The 18,421-nt window shown below is 46.3% G+C and overlaps 1 protein-coding gene across 1 annotated transcript in view; it reads right to left on the bottom strand.

The window, feature by feature from the left end:
• The window catches only part of LOC129693394 (protein transport protein Sec23A-like), a 52,185-nt gene extending 34,316 nt beyond the window's left edge, over window positions 1–17,869 (bottom strand). The window contains exons 1-4 of the mRNA XM_055630223.1: window positions 17,559–17,869; window positions 6,498–6,664; window positions 3,724–3,814; window positions 910–967 (exon numbers count right to left, since the gene is read on the bottom strand). Of these exons, the coding sequence (XP_055486198.1) occupies window positions 910–967; window positions 3,724–3,814; window positions 6,498–6,664; window positions 17,559–17,869 (627 nt within the window). The remainder of the gene's footprint in view (window positions 1–909; window positions 968–3,723; window positions 3,815–6,497; window positions 6,665–17,558) is intronic.
• Between the last annotated feature and the right edge of the window lie 552 nt (window positions 17,870–18,421).

Below are 18,421 nucleotides of genomic sequence, written 5' to 3'. Positions count from 1 at the left end.
GACCGGGAACCTAATTAGTGGTTATGTGCAGAGAAGCCTTGTAGTGTAAATCTACAGCTCCAAGAAAATGGTTACAGAGCCAAACAGTGTGGTGATAAATATATTTGTCAGGCTTGACTTCATAGGTAGACACAGTGAGTAAATGAATTATGTCATGTTGCAGTTGGATGGAATATTGGTTTAACCACACTTGTTAGCCATACTGCTGGAAAGATACAATATCATGAGAGTGCAGATGAGATTCACCAAGATTATTGCAACGAATGGAGGGCTGTAGTTATAAGAAAAGATTGGAATATAGGATGCTGAAGGCAACCTTAGAGAAGTTTATAACATTATAAGGGTCATTAATAGGATAGATTCACAGAATCTGGTGATAGAGGGCACAGATTTAAGTTTGGAAAATTGTGATAAAAGAAAAAGCTAGACATTCGGTAGGGTAAGCATGAATACACTACATGCTGGTTATGCAAGTAATAAATGCTCGATAATTTGTTACTGTTGAAAATAAAACTCTGTAAAGTACAGCAATATGTTGTGTCATTTTAGCATGAATAATGCTGATTGTTCTAATTCTGTCCTTGGTATACAAGCAAAGTTCGCAAACATGGCAAATAGAGGGATTCTTCTTCACAAAGGAGGCAAAGAACACCAGTTCCTCTTTATTTGTAAACAGCGCTCTTTCTGTTTGGCATTGATTAAAACATAGTCTAATATCTTTTAACATAGAATAACTTTTTTTTTAAAACTAGTGCCACTCCTGAAATGTGCACCACTTTGCATGTATGCAGATATGGAACATTAAAATAAAATGCACAAAAACGTTATTTCCCCTTACTTTTTTCCAGCCAACTAATTTCCTTTTAATAGTTTGCATATTGAAATATACACAATTTAATTAGAACTTACCTGGTTCCTTTGGAAACAAAAATTGCACGCCCAGAGCTTTGCTCGATAGTCCACCTGACTGTTTAAAAATAGGTGTAAATCTCTTAGTTACTTTAGTAAAACAAGAACTCTATTCCTCCACTACATGTATATACATTAATAATTATGTTTGGTTTTAATTTCTAAATGAGGTAACTTTATCTTTCATTTCATTCATTATTGCACTGGTGCGCATGTCTATATACAAAACGCAGATGAAACTTGTGATGGGCAGCATGTAATAGAAACAAATAGAAACACTCAAGAGGGTCAGGCAGCATTTGTAGAATGAGGAATATGGAATGAACCCTTTGTTCTTCCAGGGTGTCTTCAATCAGAAACGTCAATTCCCTTTCTCTTGCCACAAATGCAGTCTGATCCCTTAATTTCTTCTGGCATTTTCTGGTTTTATTTCAAATTGCATTAAAAAAAAACAATTCAAAACCATATATTCTAATTTGGTAAAAAAAAACATTAGACTGTTTAAAAAATTGATTTAGACAAATAGGTGCAGCAGTAGGCCATTCGGCCCTTCGTGCCAGCACCGCCATTCAATATGATCATGGCTGATCATCTAAAATCAGTACCCCGTTCCTGCTTTTTTTCCCCATATCCCTTGATTCCTTTAGTCTCAAGAGTAAATCTAACCCCCTCTTGAAAACATCGAGTGAATTGGCCTCCACTGCCTTCTGGGGCATGTTTTGTTTTTTTCCCCCACACACCAAGGTCGTGTCTAAACTGGCTAGTCACTGGTTGCTTTCTTTTAAAGAAATCTCTATTTTCACTCCATTGTGAGTTGATGTCTTCAGATGCTGAGGTGGTTGTCTGATGAGGTGTACCAGCCCACTGTTTCGAATGCAGAGTTTCATTGGTGCTCAGAGGGTTTTTGTATTCCTCCACGTCTCCTTTAGAGTTGAATAATGGCAATCGTCAAAATAATCCTTCGACAGTTACCATGTAAATGAGCCAGATACGTTTTGGTACATTACCTCCGATGTTGGATTGTTGCACAAATTGCATTATAAGAGTAATTAAATCAATATTAAACCCCGTTTAAAAATAATCCAGTGTTCTGCATTCACTGGATTTTGTAACAAAACCTTCCATTAATTATTATTTTAACATAGTTGAAACATCAGCTATTTTATTTAACATAAATACAGTCAAATTTGTGTCACACCTTCAAATCAAAACCCATATGTATGAAATGATATTCTTCCATTCTCTGTTGCAATCTGCTTGACTAAAACATCAAATAAATGAATAAGATGTGTCACAGGTACTGCATGGAACAAAATATTATCATCTCAAATTGGTTCAAGGATGCCATCTATGCAAGCTACACGATTTCATTCAGATTTCCCTCAGTCTGCTCTTCAATTATATTAGAACCCACACTAAATGTTGAATAAACAACTGTCCAATCAATAATTGCTTCTATCATGAAAACTAAAACCTCCAGAATAGCAGGACTCTGTAAAGATCACACGAAGAAAGGAATGAAAGTGTTAATAATATAAACTGACCCCTGATGACATAGGCCTGACATTTTGCATGTGAGCGGGATTGCAAAGGTAAATACATGTTGAACACCCATTAACCGGCAACAGATGTACTCCCCCCCCCAACCCCCTCGTCCTAAAATCCAGACAAATTTACTAGTTGAAACACCGAGAGGCCAGAGATGGCATTGAAAACCGAACAGGAATGGAACGACTTTCTGACCCATTCCCGGCTCCCACCGTCACCGTTATTGTAACCTACTGCTACTTGCCAGAACAATGGATGATATATCACTTAAATGCAATTGTTTTCAGTTGTGTGGAGAGACCTGTATATTGAAAATGCGTTTTGCCTCAATGTCAATTTACCTTAAATGTAGAAGAGCCTATTAAAATCTTCTTACAAAGACCATTAAGTATTTTCTATCTATCCTCTTTTGGACCCAAGGCATAGCAGAGCTGCCAACTCTCATGAAGAGGTAAGGGAGGGAGAGATGGAAGGGAGGGAGAGAGGGAAGGGAGGGAGATCGCGAAGAGAGGGGAGAGAGAGAGAGAGAGAGAGATCGAGAGAGAGAGAGAGAGAGAGAGAGAGAGAGAGGGAGAGGAGGGAGGGAGAGAGGGGGGAGGGAGGGAGAAGGGGGGAGAGGGGGAGAGGGAGGAGGGGGGAGAGGGGGGGAGGGGGGGGACAGAGAGAAGGGGCAGGGAGAAGGGGAGAGGGGGAGGGGGAGGGGGAGAGGGAGAGTGGGAACGATAGCACATTATAACGCGCAGCCGTCCCATTCCGACCAAAGATTATAGAGCAGAGCTCCACTAGTATCTTTGATTGCGGCCGCCGCCACCGAACCCCCCGACCCACCATTGCACCCAAAGATGATAGAGCAGAGTTATATAATATTTGATTGCACCCTTCTTCACGGCGGGCTTGTGATCTTTGCTTGTGATGTCGTATGTATGTGAGTGTTGTTTGCTATGTCCCTATGTTCGAGGAATATAATGGGTAACAGCCGCCCATTCTCGGACTTGAATCTGAGCTCGAAAAATCTCCTGGTCACTGGACCTAATGTGTCCGCGGGCCATATTGTGGAGACCAATCCCTTAGAAAACAAAACCAAAAACGTACAGAAGTGTTAAAATTGTCTTTATTATTATGGTAAGTAAAGATTTATTAAACATAAGTCTAATAACTTTCTAATGTACCGACAAACCTAGTTTCCCAATGGCCGTTGATGAGAGAACAGAAAATAACATTTTCACGACAGAATATCGACTGAAAATAATAAAAATATTTTCTCACCTTTCTTTTTTATTGGGGAACCTAAAGAATGACAGGTCGGGTCGTTTAGATTTACGATTAGAATACTTGATAGCAGAGCAGTGAGATGGAATTTAGACCAGGACGCCATGACAGTGTGGGGGAAGCCAATAAATGCCTCGACAAATGGCGTCGACGGTCACACACGTCATACTACGCGTTTTTCGAGGAGTGAGTGGTCTATCTTGCTCCTCTAGGATCTTTGGTCCGTTGGGTTTCACCAAATCCCCTTTTTTCCAGTAAAAAACATTCACAGGAAAAATAAATTTGCGCCAAATTCGGGAAAATTCTGGTTCCGGCGCGGGATGAATTGTGGCCACCCGCGCCTGCGCAGTGGGGGGAAGCTGGTGACCAATGGACGTCGCCTCTCCGCGCCTGCGCAGTGGGGGGAAGCTGGTGACCAATGGACGTCGTCTCTCCGCGCCTGCGCAGTGGGCGGGGCGGGATCAGATCGCCGCCATTGTCAACGCATCGCCTCGATGATCCGGGCCTAGTCTGGGTGAGTGAGTGAGTGAGGCCGTGAAACGTTGCGGTGTTTGCCCGCCCGGTCTATCGGCCCCATCGGTCAGCCTGGCGCCCAGTGAGCGGGTCCCGTCCCGTCCCGTCCGCTGCCGGCGGCCGCTCGTCTGTCTCTGTCTGTCCGTCTGTGCGGGGAGACCGTTCTCCCGTCGCCGGGCGGGAAACAGGAACGACGGACTCTGGACCCAGTCCCGTCCCGGCAGCGACAACACAACACGCGGGCGGGCGGGCGGGCGCTGCTCCAGCCGGGTCTACACCCCCCCCCCCCCCCCCCCCGGCCCCCCACCGTCGCCTCTATCGGGGGTGAACGACGGGCCCACAACAACAACAACAACACACAACGGCGGCGGCGATGGCGATGGCTCTCTCTCTCTCTCTCTCTCTCTCTCTCCCTCCCTCACACCGGCCGCTGAATGTCACTCCGCCAACGGCCATAAACACTTTCAAATCAAACCCTCATGCATCAACGCCGAGGCTGGGAGGAGAGAGAGAGAGAGAGGGCGGGAGGAGAGAGAGGGCGGGAGGAAAGATGGGGGAGGCCCCCTTCAGCCGTCTGAAGCACCTACACCGCTCGGCCCCGCACCTTCCTGTTGGCTGGCGGAGGAAGGGAGGCGGTGGCGAGGAGATCCCAACTGCCTCCCCCTTTGGCAGTGGACAGGGGCGGGTTGTGGGGCGATCATGCCGGTGTTGTCCGAGGAGCACTGACCTTCCTTCCTCCTCACCACCTCCCCTGCCAATTTCCCTCTCTCTCTCTCTTGTACATCTAATCATCCTGCACTGATCTCCCTATCCACCTCGCATTGATTCCCCTGCCACCCCCTCTCCCTGCCACCCCCCCCCCCCCCCCCCCCCCCCCCCATCCATCCTACACTGGTCCCCCAATTCATCCTGGACTGATCCCCTTCCCATCCATCCTGCACTGTCTCTCCCCATTCATCCTGCACAGACCCCCCGATCCACACTGTACTGACCCACCCATTCATCCTGTACTGAGCCCCCCATTCATCCTGCACTGACCCCCCCTTCCATACTGTACTGATTACCCCCATCTATCCCGTACTCCCCCACTGACATCCCCCACACTCACCCCGCACAATTTTACCTACTCAACCAACACGCACTAATTCCCCTGCCCCAATCCATCCATTCCACACCGATTGCCTTCTCAACCCCATCTCCCCCATCTATCCATCCCGCACTGATTCACCCCCCCCCCCCCCCCCCCTGACCCTTGTGCGTTTGCAAATGAGGGCTATAGACCTTTGACCTAAAATAACCCTAAAAGTGTTGCATTGTTTATCTCTAGTTTGTGTGTGTGTCAGATGTGTTTTAAGTTCAAATTCAAGTGAGTTTATTGTCATGTATCCCTGTATAAGACAATGAAATCCTTGTTTTGCTTCAGCACACAGAACATGGTAGGCATTTAAGATAAGATAAGATAAGATACATTTATTGTCATTTGGACCCCTTGAGGTCCAAACGATGTGTGTACTACAAAACAGATGTAGTACACTGTTTACTACAAAACAGATGTGTGTACATATACCATAATATAAATACATACACACATGAATAAATAAACTGATAAAGTGCAAATAACAGATAATAGAAACATAGAAAATAGGTGCAGGAGTAGGCCATTCGGCCCTTCGAGCCTGCACCGCCATTCAATATGATCATGGCCGATCATCCAACTCAGTATCCTGTACCTGCCTTCTCTCCATAACCCCTGATCCCTTTAGCCACAAGGGCCACATCTAACTCCCTCTTAAATATAGCCAATGAACTGTGGCCTCAACTACCTTCTGCGGCAGAGAATTCAGGAGATTCACCACTCCTTCTCTTTGGGGCGACCTGATGCTGCTTCTCATGGCGCTGCTGACATCGTTACTTGTACCCCCTGGGATGCTGCTGACGTGGCGACTGGTGCATCCTGGGATGCTGCTGGACCCTTGGGTGCTGCTGGTGTAGTTACTTGTGCACCCTTGGGTGCTGCTGGTGTAGTTACTTGTGCACCCTGGGTTGTTGCTGGCGAGGCTGCTGTTTCTCCCTGGAGTGCTGCTGGTGTGGTTACTTGTGCAACCTGGTGTGCTGCAGCCTCTGTACTCTCTGCTAATTCTCCCCCCTTCCGACATTGCTGCTCCCGTTGCCAGCCCCTGCTGCTTGTCGCCCCGGCCGCTAGAGCCGGGCAGCAGCCGCCGGACCAGGCGTTGCCGCCGTACTACGCACAAGCTCACATTTCTGCCGGTACATGACCAACGAGTCGGGCCTGAGCTGCCTCTTGGAGCTGGAGCGAAGCACAATGTCAGGCGGAAGCCACAGCTGCCCGCTCTGCTGGGGGCTGCCGGAGGCCAGGTAAGTCTTGATGCTAATCCCCTCACACTTTGGGAGCCCAAACAGGGCACTGCAAGAAGAGGTAGAAGTCGGGCTACCAACATCAGTGTACTAGCTGCGGAATGACACAGGCCTTGGACAGCGTTAACGAACTGAGGATTGCCATTAAAAATAAATCAAAATCAAGAATTGTAAATTCACATTTCAAAAATGGTTTCACAATTCAGTAGTACTTATTTTCAATATCCCATACTAATATTTGAGAATACATGAGGTTGCATGCAAAATACTGATTTTCAAAAATCCAGTTTCTGTGTAGTACGTTCTATTGCATTTATGTGAGAAATACCGATTTCCCCAACAAAATACTAATTTTCAGCCATCAAAATACAGAAATGCTCAGTGTAACTTGGTAGCTCTGCAATTATTCACAATCGTATTATGTTTGAGAATTCAAAATGTGATTTGTGATCATGTTTATGAGACATCATGGAACTAGAATTTGTTATAATAGTATGAGTGTAAAATAGCTTAGTTTGAAATGTAACGTAAATTAGTAATGTAAATGCACCATTTAGTTTGACTTCAATTTTCATGACCAAAATTATTTCTGAAATATTAGTCATAAATTTGGTGCACAAATGCTCCAATATATGGCTCAGAATGCACCAGAGCGCATCTAAAACCCCAGAGCTTTTGGGGGCCTTAAGCGGGCCCTAGAACCTAAACGCGAGGGGCTTCCTGCTTGTGATGTGCGCTGCGTGTACATTATTTCACATAAAAGTTTTGTAATCCTGTCGTGCCATCCCCCTTTTTGAAAAGCTTCGTACGGGCCTGTTGATTACTCTAGCCTGTTGGTCTTTAGTACGTCCAGTTACATCATCTGCGCTGGACACATTACATGGATTCACAGTTTTGATTTAGCTCTGACATCAGCTTCAGAGTCTGAGATCACAGGGGCTGTGTAAATGTGTCATTATTTTCCCATTCAAGGCATGGATGAATGGCATTAAACTTATTGGGAAATTATGTGCCATTTCCACATGCCATCCAGTTTCCCCTTGTAGGTTATAGTGTACACGTCCTGCCACAGTTGTCAACCATGAGGAACCTGAGTGGTAACATTTTCACACACAGGGCAGTGGGTGCTTCGAACAAGCTGCCAGAGGAGGTAGTTGAGGCAGGGACTACCGCAACATTTAAGAAACATTTAGACATATACATGCACAGGATTGGTTTAGATGGATATGGGCCAAACATGGGCAGGTAGGACTTGTGTAGATGGGACATAGAAACATAGAAATTAGGTGCAGGAGTAGGCCATTCGTCCCTTCGAGCCTGCACCGCCATTCAATATGATCATGGCTGATCATCCAACTCAGTATCCCGTACCTGCCTTCTCTCCATACCCTCTGATCTCCTTAGCCACAAGGGCCACATCTAACTCCCTCTTAAATATAGCCAATGAACTGGCCTCAACTATCTTCTGCGGCAGAGAATTCAGGAGATTCACCACTCCTTCTCCTTGGGGCGACCTGATGCTGCTTCCTTAATGAAGTTAGTGATGACCATGGCATAATCGGTCAGGGCCGCTGATGAATCCTTGAACATGGCCTAGTCCACCGAATCAAAGTAATCCTATAACGTTCCCCCCCCCCCCCCCCCCCCCCCCCCCCCCCCCGACCTGCGCTTTACAGATCTTTGCACCAGTGCCACAAACTTCCGTTTCTGATTATAGGCAGGAAGAAGCAACACAGACAGGTGGTGGGATTTTACAAACTGTGGGTGAGGAATGGAGTGATTTGCCAGCCTGATGGTGGTTTTGCTATAATAATAATAAATTTTTATAGCACTTTTCTAACACTCAAAGTCGCTTTACAATAGTAACAGACAATAGCAGACGGAGAAGCGGGGAACAAAGAGTGCCAGCGTCCTCTCCGTGCAGCACATAAAGAAAGAATACAGACATAACAGTAATAAAGAAATTTAAACATAAAAACATCCCCCCCACAATGGTTACCCATTATGAGGGAAGGCACAATGTCCAGTCCCCATCCCCATCCCCAGTTCACCCATAGTCAGGCCTATTGAGGCCTCCACAGTTGCCTCCACGGAGGCCCGATGTTCTAGGCCGTTCTCGCCGGGTGATGGTGCTCCAGCGTCGGGAGAATCCTCACAGCGGCATGGGAACCCTGGAACGGCCGCTTCCGCACTGGAGGCCGCGGCTTCCGAAACCAACAAGGCCGCGCCGGATGGAGCTCCACCACTGGCGATCTCATCGAGAGATCCCAGGCTCCCGATGTAAAGTCAGCGTCGAAGCCCGCAGCTGGCCGCTCCTCAGACCCGCAGCTCCGCGATATTTTTTATCGCCGGTCCCAGCATACCGGAGTTCCAGCGCGGCGACCCGGGCAAGGCATCGCCCGCTCCGCGATAGCGCTCCAGCGCGGTGCCACCACCAAAGCCGTGGTACTGGGCGGTTCCCGACAGGAAACGCTGCTCCAGGCCCACTGGTAGGCCGCGAGGACGGGTCGAAACTGCAGCCCGGAGAAAAGCTGCCTCACGACCAAGTAGGGACCCTGAACGATAGTTTCCCCCTTCCCCTCCCCCTACATAAAAAAGTTTAGACCTCCAGAACAAAACACTATAACTAACTAAAAATAAAATAAAAGATGAAGAGACGGACAGCTGCCGGCTGGGCAGCCATGCACAGGACAGCGCCCCCAACCAAGAATCCTCATCATAGCTATGGAAGCATAGACAATAACTATTCAGCCCTTCGAGCCACCACCGTCATTCAATATAATCATGGCTGATCATCCAAAATCAGTACCCCGTTCTGGCTTTTTCCCCATATTCCTTGATTCCCTTAACCCCAAGAGCTAATAACTCCCTTTGTAGTAATTAAGCAGGTTGGGAAATGACGTGTCATTCCCACTTGTGCCATCCAGTTTCCCCCTGTAGAAGGTGATAGCTTACAAGTCCTGCCACAGATGCCAACCTTGAGGAACTTGAGGGGTAACAGGAGGGAGCGATAGATCAGCTATGATTGAATGGCGGAGTAGACGTGATGGACCAAATGGCCTATTTCTGCTCCTATAACTTATGACCTTATGATTCAATGTGTTGCAGCCCCTGATATTGACGGTTGATGTATTAATGTTAGTTCTGCAGACATTTCTTCAAGATATTTCGATCCTAACTAAGGGTGCTGTCTGTACGCAGTTTGTACGTTCTCCCTGTGCCCGTGTGGGTTTTCTCCGGCTGCTCCGGTTTCTTCCCACACTCCAAAGACGTGCAGGTTTGTAGGTTAATTTCCTTCAGTTAAAAATAATACAGCCAAGTCATTATATGTACATCCCAGTGACATTCAATGCATTCAGGTTGGCAAGGTTGAATTACGTAAATGTAAAACAAGAACCAAGGTCTGATTCATCCCCATCCAACTCCAAGTTTACCTTCAGCGGAATGGTTATGGTGCTGCCTGACCCAGAGTTACTCCAACTTTTTGTGTCTGTCTTCAGTGTAAACCAGGATCTGCAGTTACTTCCTACATGGTTATGTTTGGGAAATGTATGCACAGAGGAGGATTATCTCAACCTTATACCCATTTGTTTCATTTTCATTTTAGCATTTGTCCACCAATCTATAAATCAACCACACACACACACACACACCGAATGCCATGTTGTTTATCAGTCTCAAGATTACAATCAATTCTAATGAGTGAAAACTACGTGTTTTTGAACCAAAAATATACAATAATTGCAAGCTCCATCTTGCTCTTCTATCCTTGGATTATATTATAGGTAGAAATTATTATATTTTAAACTAATAAATTCAGTCTGAAGAAGGGTCTCGACCCGAAACGTCACCAGAGATGCTGCCTGTCCCGCTGAGTTACTCCAGTATCTTGTGTCTACCTTCGATTTAAACCAGCATCTGTAGTTCTTTCTTACACATAATGAATTAAGCTATTGGATGGACAAGGCTTCTGGGTGGAACAACACCGCAGTGCCATCTGCAGCTTTATTATCAATGGAAGACTCGTAAATGTACGTTTTAAAAATAATAAAGATTTGGGGATGGCGAATTAATAAATATCGTCAGAAACAACCTGAGCATTTACACTGGGCTGATACACTTTCCAATGGCAAGATGTGAGAGATCCAATTGTTTATGATAAGAATGACTTTACATTTCACATTTTTTGAAAGATAAATGAGGAGGGTTCTCCACTCACCCCATTCCCATCCTAACTGCCTCCCCTATAGCCCCCAAATACTATCACCATCTTGTGCATCTCTAAGCTCTGGTGGACATTTAACATCCTATGAAATACTTCAGTGGAGTAATCCCTGGTGCTTGCCCAGTAATTATCCCAAAAATAATATCACTGCAGAATTGTCGAGAGCATTGTCTGGATTTTGGACCTTTATGAGCGATTATTTATAGGCGACTTTGGGTATGCAAGCAAAGAATTTCACTGTCCCCTGTAACAGGTGACAATAAAGTATTCAATTCAATTCCTTTCAATTTGTCCCTCTCACCTTAAAGCTATAGCCTCTATTCTTTGACATTTCATCCCTGGGAAAACATGATCCAAAATAAACCAAACTGATAAGGCTATTATGTGCTCCTTAATGTGGTTGAGGATGGAACTTCACTTAAGTCACTAAATCTGAATGGGAACCTTGTTTTAATAAATGAAGTTGATTAAATTAGGTTAGTTTTAATATATAGCCTGATAACTGCCACTCCATCTTATCACCTCCAGAGTGGTCCTGTGTTATCATCTACCTCATCGCAAACCCTCGGACTATCTGTAATCAGACTTTACTGGAATTTACCTTGCACTAAACTTTATTTCCTTTATCCTGTATCTGTACACTGTGGACGGCTTATTTGTAGTCATGTACAGTATAGTCTCCGCTGATTGCCTAGCACGCAATAAAAGGGTTTTCACTGTTCCTCGGTACACAATGTGTACACAACAATACACGGTGACAATAAATTAAACTAAACTAAACATTGTGGAGAGCTGAAAGTGATTGCCATGGGTTATACAATCTGACATATGGTGTGCTCAGTGTTCTGAAGAATGGTTTTAAAGTTAGAAAGAAGTCAGTAGCAAGTCAGTAGAAATTAAAAACTGTTCTTTATTTCAAGTGTTGACGATGACCGAAAAAAACAAAGTGAGGAACTGAATGAGGCAGGCAGCATCTGTAGAAGATGATTTTTCAGGTTACGACCCTTCTTGAGACTGATGGACTAATGAATGAATGAATGAATCTCTTTATTGTCATTGCACATGGTACAACAAAATTTAAAAGTCAATCGAGGATGTAACTAGTAGAGTGGATAAGGGAGAACCAGTGGATGTGTTATATCATGACTTTCAGAAGGCTTTTGACAAGGTCCCACATAAGAGATTAGTATACAAACTTAAAGCACACGGTATTGGGGGTTCAGTATTGATGTGGATAGAGAACTGGCTGGCAGACAGGAAGCAAAGAGTAGGAGTAAACGGGTCCTTTTCACGATGGCAGGCAGTGACTAGTGGGGTACCGCAAGGCTCAGTTCTGGGACCCCAGCTATTTACGATATATATTAATGATTTGGACGAGGGAATTGAATGCAACATCTCCAAGTTTGCGGATGACACGAAGCTGGGGGGCAGTGTTAGCTGTGAGGAGGATGCTAGGAGGCTGCAAGGTGACTTGGATAGGCTGGGTGAGTGGGCAAATACATGGCAGATGCAGTATAATGTGGATAAATGTGAGGTTATCCACTTTGGTGGCAAAAACAGGAAAGTAGATTATTATCTGAATGGTGGCCGATTAGGAAAGGGGGAGATGCAACGAGACCTGGGTGTCATGGTACACCAGTCATTAAAAGTAGGCATGCAGGTGCAGCAGGCAGTGAAGAAGGCGAATGGTATGTTAGCATTCATAGCAAAAGGATTTGAGTATAGGAGCAGGGAGGTTCTGCTGCAGTTGTACAGGGTCTTGGTGAGACCACACTTGGAGTATTGTGTACAGTTTTGGCCTCCTAATCTGAAGAAAGACATTCTTGCCATAGAGGGAGTACAGAGAAGGTTCACCAGACTGATTCCTCAGGTCTTTCATATGAAGAAAAACTGGATAGACTTGGTTTGTACTGGCTAGAATTTAGAAGATTGAGGGGGGATCTTATAGAAACTTACAAAATTCTTAAGGGGTTGGACAGGCTAGATGCAGCAAGATTGTTCCCGATGTTGGGGAAGTCCAGAACAAGGGGTCACAGTTTAAGGATAAGGGGGAAATCTTTTAGGACCGAGATGAGGAAAACATTTTTCACACAGAGAGTGGCGAATCTCTGGAATTCTCTCCCGCAGAAGGTAGTTGAGGCCAGTTCATTGGCTATATTTAAGAGGGAGTTAGATGTGGCCCCAGGTACAGGATACTGAGTTGGATGATCAGCCATGATCCTATTGAATGACGGTGCAGGCTCGAAGGGCCGAATGGCCTACTCCTGCACCTATTTTCTATGTTTCTATGTTTCTAATCCCACGGTGCGATTCACAAGAGCAATTTTAAATATATAAGAAAAGGTAAAAATATATACATATTAAAAAAAATTACAGATAAATAACAATAGCAGCTGAGGTAGAACCATTCAGTTGAATGTGAGTGTTATTTCTTATTTTGCATTGTTAAGTTCACGTATGGCTATGGGGTAGAAGCTGTCTCTGAGTCTGTTGGTGCGTGTTTTGAAAGACCTGTACCACCTGCCAGAGGGCAGCAGGTGGAACAGGTTGTGTCCAGGGTGGGAAGGGTCCTTCAGGATGTTGGCTGCCCTGCCAAGGCAGTGAGAGCTGAAGATGTCCTTCAGGGAGGGCAGTGGGCAGCCAGTGATTTTTTGTGCGGTGTTGATGACATTTTCAAGGGCTCTCCTGTCCGCTGCAGAGCAGCTGGCATACCATGTGGTTATACAGTACGCCAGCACACTCTCGATGGAGCAGCGGTAGAAGGACACCAGCAGCTTCCCTCCAGGTTGTTTTTCCTGAGGATCCTCAGAAAGTAGAGTCGCTGCTGGGCCTTCTTGACTGCTGTGGTGGTGTTTGTAGTCCAGGAGAGATCCTCCGTAATTTGTGTGCCCACGAATCTGAAGTCTGAGACCCTTTCCACACAGTCCCCTTTGATGAATAGGGGTTTGGGGGCTGCACTGTTCTTGATATGATATGATATGATATGCCATTTATTGTCACTATACATGTACAATGAAATTAAAAGCTGCTCGTACTCAGTGCATACATATAATTTAGTACAAAAAACAAGAAACAGAAAAACAAAAACAGAAGGGAGAAGGGGGGGGGGGGGGATAGGTGCACAATTCTGCGGCGCTATATACATATATATATATATACAGATGGCAGTCCGGGTGTTGGGCTGTGAAGTCAGTGCATGTGTGAATTTGAATTCAGAGTAGTTATAATTTTCGGAAAACAACTATTCCTGGGTCTATTTGTCCTGGATTTGATGCACCTATAGCGCCTTCCAGAGGGCAGCAGGTCGAACAGTCCAAATGCAGGATGGGAGCTGTCTTTGATGATATTCTTTGCCCTGCTAAGGCAGCGGGAGGTGAAGATATCCATCAGGGAGGGGAGAGGGCAACCAAGTCAAGTCAAGTCAAGTCAAGTTTATTTGTCACATACACATACGAGATGTGCAGTGAAATGAAAGTGGCAATGATGAAACTTCATATGAACGTGCATATGCGTACAAACTAGCCAGAAAAAGCAGCATACCGGAGGACTGGGAGAAATTCAGAGACCAGCAGAGGAGGACGAAGGGCTTAATTAGAAAAGGAAAAATGGATTATGAAAGAAAACTGGCAGTGAACATAAAATCTGACTGCAAAAGTTTTTATAGATATGTGAAAAGAAAGAGATTAGTTAAAACAAATGTAGGTCCCTTGCAGTCAGAAACAGGTGCGTTGATCATGGGGAACCAGGATATGGCGGACCAATTGAATAACTACTTTGGTTCCGTCTTCACTAAGGAAGACATAAATGATCTGCCGGAAATAGCAGGGGCCCGCGGGTCAAAGGAGGTGGAGGAATTGAGTGAAATCCAGGTTAGTCGGGAAGAGGTGTTGGGTAAATTGAATGGATTAAAGGCCGATAAATCCCCAGGGCCAGATAGGCTGCATCCCAGAGTACTTAAGGAAGTAGCTCCAGAAATAGTGGATGCATTAGTAATAATCTTTCAAAACTCCTTAGATTCTGGAGTAGTTCCAGAGGATTGGCGGGTAGCAAAAGTAACCCCACTTTTTAAGAAGGGAGGGAGAGAGAAAACGGGGAATTACAGACCAGTTAGCCTAACATCGGTAGTGGGGAAACTGCTAGAGTCAGTTATTAAAGATGGGATAGCAGCACATTTAGAAAGTGGTGAAATCATTGGACAAAGTCAGCATGGATTTACGAAAGGTAAATCATGTCTGACGAATCTTATAGAATTTTTCGAGGATGTAACTAGTAGCGTGGATAGGGGAGAACCAGTGGATGTGGTGTATCTGGACTTCCAGAAGGCTTTCGACAAGGTCCCACATAAGAGATTAGTATACAAACTTAAAGCACATGGCATTGGGGGTTCAGTATTGATGTGGATAGAGAACTGTCTGGCAAACAGGAAGCAAAGAGTAGGAGTAAACGGGTCCTTTTCACAATGGCAGGCAGTGACTAGTGGGGTACCGCAAGGCTCAGTACTGGGACCCCAGCTATTTACAATATATATTAATGATCTGGATGAGGGAATTGAAGGCAATATCTCCAAGTTTGCGGATGACACTAAGCTGGGGGGCAGTGTTAGGTGTGAGGAGGATGCTAGGAGACTGCAAGGTGACTTGGATAGGCTGGGTGAGTGGGCAAATGTTTGGCAGATGCAGTTTAATGTGGATAAATGTGAGGTTATCCATTTTGGTGGCAAAAACAGGAAAGCAGATTATTATCTAAACGGTGGCCGATTGGGAAAGGGGGAGATGCAGCGAGACCTGGGTGTCATGGTACACCAGTCATTGAAGGTAGGCATGCAGGTGCAGCAGGCAGTAAAGAAAGCGAATGGCATGTTGGCTTTCATAGCAAGAGGATTTGAGTATAGGAGCAGGGAGGTTCTACTGCAGTTGTATAGGGTCTTGGTGAGACCACACTTGGAGTATTGCGTGCAGTTTTGGTCTCCAAATCTGAGGAAGGACATTATTGCCATAGAGGGAGTGCAGAGAAGGTTCACCAGACTGATTCCTGGGATGTCAGGACTGTCTTATGAAGAAAGACTGGATAGACTTGGTTTATACTCTATAGAGTTTAGGAGATTGAGAGGGGATCTTATAGAAACTTACAAAATTCTTAAGGGGTTGGACAGGCTAGATGCAGGAAGATTGTTTCCGATGTTGGGGAAGTCCAGGACAAGGGGTCACAGCTTAAGGATAAGGGGGAAATCCTTTAAAACCGAGATGAGGAGAACTTTTTTCACACAGAGAGTGGTGAATCTCTGGAACTCTCTGCCACAGAGGGTAGTTGAGGCCAGTTCATTGGCTATATTTAAGAGGGAGTTAGATGTGGCCCTTGTGGCCAAGGGGATCAGAGGGTATGGAGAAAAGGCAGGTACGGGATACTGAGTTGGATGATCAGCCATGATCATATTAAATGGCGGTGCAGGCTCGAAGGGCCGAATGGCCTACTCCTGCACCTAATTTCTATGTTTCTATGAAACCAATGATCTTCTGTGCTGTCCTAGTTACCCTCTGAAGCCTCTCCTTGTCTGCCACGGTGCAGCTGCCATACCATGCTGTAATGCAGTATGTCAGCAGGCTCTCGATGGACGAGCGGTAGAAGGTCAGCAGCAGGTTAGAGTCCAGGTTGTGCTTCCTGAGGACCCTCAGGAAGTGCAGCCGCTGCTGAGCCTTATTGATGACCGCTGTCGTGTTGTCTGTCCAGGAGATATCAGCAGCGATATGGACGCCGAGAAACCGGAAGGTGTTGACCCTCTCCACACACTCGCCGTTGATGTGGAGGGGGACTAAGTCGGTGCTGTGCCTCCTGAAGTCGACAATGAGCTCTTTTGTTTTCCTGGTGTTCAGAGCCAGATTGTTTTCTGAGCACCAGGTTGTCAACTTCAGGACTTCCTCTCTGTAGGCTGCCTCATCTCCCTTTGAAATAAGTCCGACCACAACTATCCGGCCTCAACTATCTTCTGCGGCAGAGAATTCAGGAGATTCACCACTCCTTCTCCTTGGGGCGACCTGATGCTGCTTCCTTAATGAAGTTAGTGATGACCGTGGCATAATCGGTCAGGGCCGCTGATGAATCCTTGAACATGGCCTAGTCCACCGAATCAAAGTAATCCTATAACGTTCTTCCCCACACCCCCGACCTGCGCTTTACAGATCTTTGCACCATTGCCACAATCTTCCGTTTCTGATTATAGGCAGGAAGAAGCAACACAGACAGGTGGTGGGATTTTACAAACTGTGGGTGAGGAATGGAGCGATTTGCCAGCCTGATGGTGGTTTTGCTATAATAATAATACATTTTTATAGCACTTTTCTAGCACTCAAAGTCGCTTTACAATACTAACAGCCAATAGCAGACGGAGAAGCGGGGAACAAAGAGTGCCAGCGTCCTCGCCGTGCAGCACATAAAGAAAGAATACAGACATAACAGTAATAAAGAAATTTAAACATAAAAACATCCCCCCCACAATGGTTACCCATTATGAGGGAAGGCACAATGTCCAGTCCCCATCCCCATCCCCAGTTCACCCATAGTCAGGCCTATTGAGGCCTCCACAGTTGCCTCCACGGAGGCCCGATGTTCTAGGCCGTTCTCGCCGGGTGATGGTGCTCCAGCATCGGGAGAATCCTCACAGCGGCATGGGAACCCTGGAACAACCTGTCCCGGCAGTAGAGGCAGGAGGGGTTTGCATGACTTGTCGCGCGACCGTTTCTGAATATCGTGTTTCTCCTGAATACCCTTTTGGATTGAAGCAGGCTCCAGCACTTGAGGTATAAGCTTCTGCTCAGCAATCGGAATCGGAGGTCTTGTTGTCCTGGACATTAGTAGCTGGGCTGGTGAACCCAGGGTCCCGTCACTGGTGATGTTTCTGAGGTTCAGGAGATCAAGGTAAGAATCTGAATTGTCCAGGCGCAATTGCTCCATCAGTTGTTTAGCGCTTCTGACAGCCCGTTCGGCAAGTCCGTTACTCTGTGGGTACTCAGGGCTGCTCGTGACGTGGTCCATCGGTTGGCAAAGAGCTTGAACTCGTGGCTGGTCGGTGGGGGCGCTGCACTGGCGGCAGCCCTGTCAGCAGCGCGTTAGTTTTTTCAACTTTTTTAATTTTTTTGGTATGTTTTAAAGTATGTTTTTAATGTTCTTTCGTGTGTTTTGTGTGGGGGGTGGTGTGGTAAGGGGGAAACCGTTTTGGCCGCCTCCTCGATGGAGAGGTGACTTTTTCCAGGTCGCCTCCCCCGCGGCCTTTCCCGGAGACGCGCTCGGGGCTCCGGCGGCGGGTGCAGCGTGGACTGTCAGCACGGAGCTGGGGCTCGCTGGAGGGGAGCGCTCCGTTTCGTTGGCCCGCAGCAGACGGCAGCCTGAAGCCGCGGTCTGCACAGCTCCAGCTGGCGCGGCGTCTACAGCCCGGGATCCCTCGTGGGGGACCCGGGGGGAAGAAGAAGCTTCCACCGCCGGCCCGCGGCCAACTTCTACCGCGGGTCCGGTATGGACTTAACATCACCCCTGGAGGGGAGCTTCCACCGCCGGCCCTGCAGACTGCGGTGCTTATGGCTGCGACGT

This window comes from Leucoraja erinacea, unplaced genomic scaffold (assembly GCF_028641065.1).
Source record: "Leucoraja erinacea ecotype New England unplaced genomic scaffold, Leri_hhj_1 Leri_276S, whole genome shotgun sequence".
NCBI lineage: Eukaryota > Metazoa > Chordata > Chondrichthyes > Rajiformes > Rajidae > Leucoraja > Leucoraja erinaceus.
This window is presented reverse-complemented; position numbering and strand designations above follow the sequence as displayed.